The sequence below is a fragment of the Buceros rhinoceros genome, unplaced genomic scaffold (genome assembly GCF_000710305.1).
Source record: "Buceros rhinoceros silvestris isolate BGI_N320 unplaced genomic scaffold, ASM71030v1 scaffold21709, whole genome shotgun sequence".
Taxonomy (NCBI): Eukaryota; Metazoa; Chordata; class Aves; order Bucerotiformes; family Bucerotidae; genus Buceros; species Buceros rhinoceros.
The window spans coordinates 1,286-1,539 of record NW_010431205.1 but is presented as its reverse complement, the minus strand read 5'-3'; the positions used below and the strand labels follow the sequence as shown (position 1 = coordinate 1,539).

Sequence of the window (254 nt, the reverse complement as noted above, 5' to 3'; positions counted from 1 at the left end):
GTTTTTTACAGGCGCAAGGGGCACAACGAGTTGGACGACCCCATGTTCACGCAGCCCCTGATGTACAAGCAGATCCGGAAACAGAAGCCGGTGCTGCAGAAATACGCGGAGCTGCTGATTTCCCAGGGGGTGGTGAATCAGCCGGAGTACGAGGTGCGGTCCCTGGGGGTCTGGAAGGGAACTGTGGGTGGCAGCTCCAGGGAAAACCACTTGCTGGGTTCAGAGCTGGCTCTGAAGGATGCGACGGGGCCCGT

General features: G+C 59.8%; 1 protein-coding gene across 1 annotated transcript in view; it reads left to right on the top strand.

Annotated features, from left to right (window-relative positions):
• LOC104499801 (2-oxoglutarate dehydrogenase, mitochondrial-like) overlaps nt 1-254 on the top strand; it is a gene marked incomplete at both ends in the record, with an annotated part of 11,572 nt that overhangs the window by 10,041 nt on the left and 1,277 nt on the right. Inside the window, one exon of the mRNA XM_010143356.1 lies at nt 12-153. Coding sequence (XP_010141658.1) covers nt 12-153 — 142 coding nt within the window. The remainder of the gene's footprint in view (nt 1-11; nt 154-254) is intronic.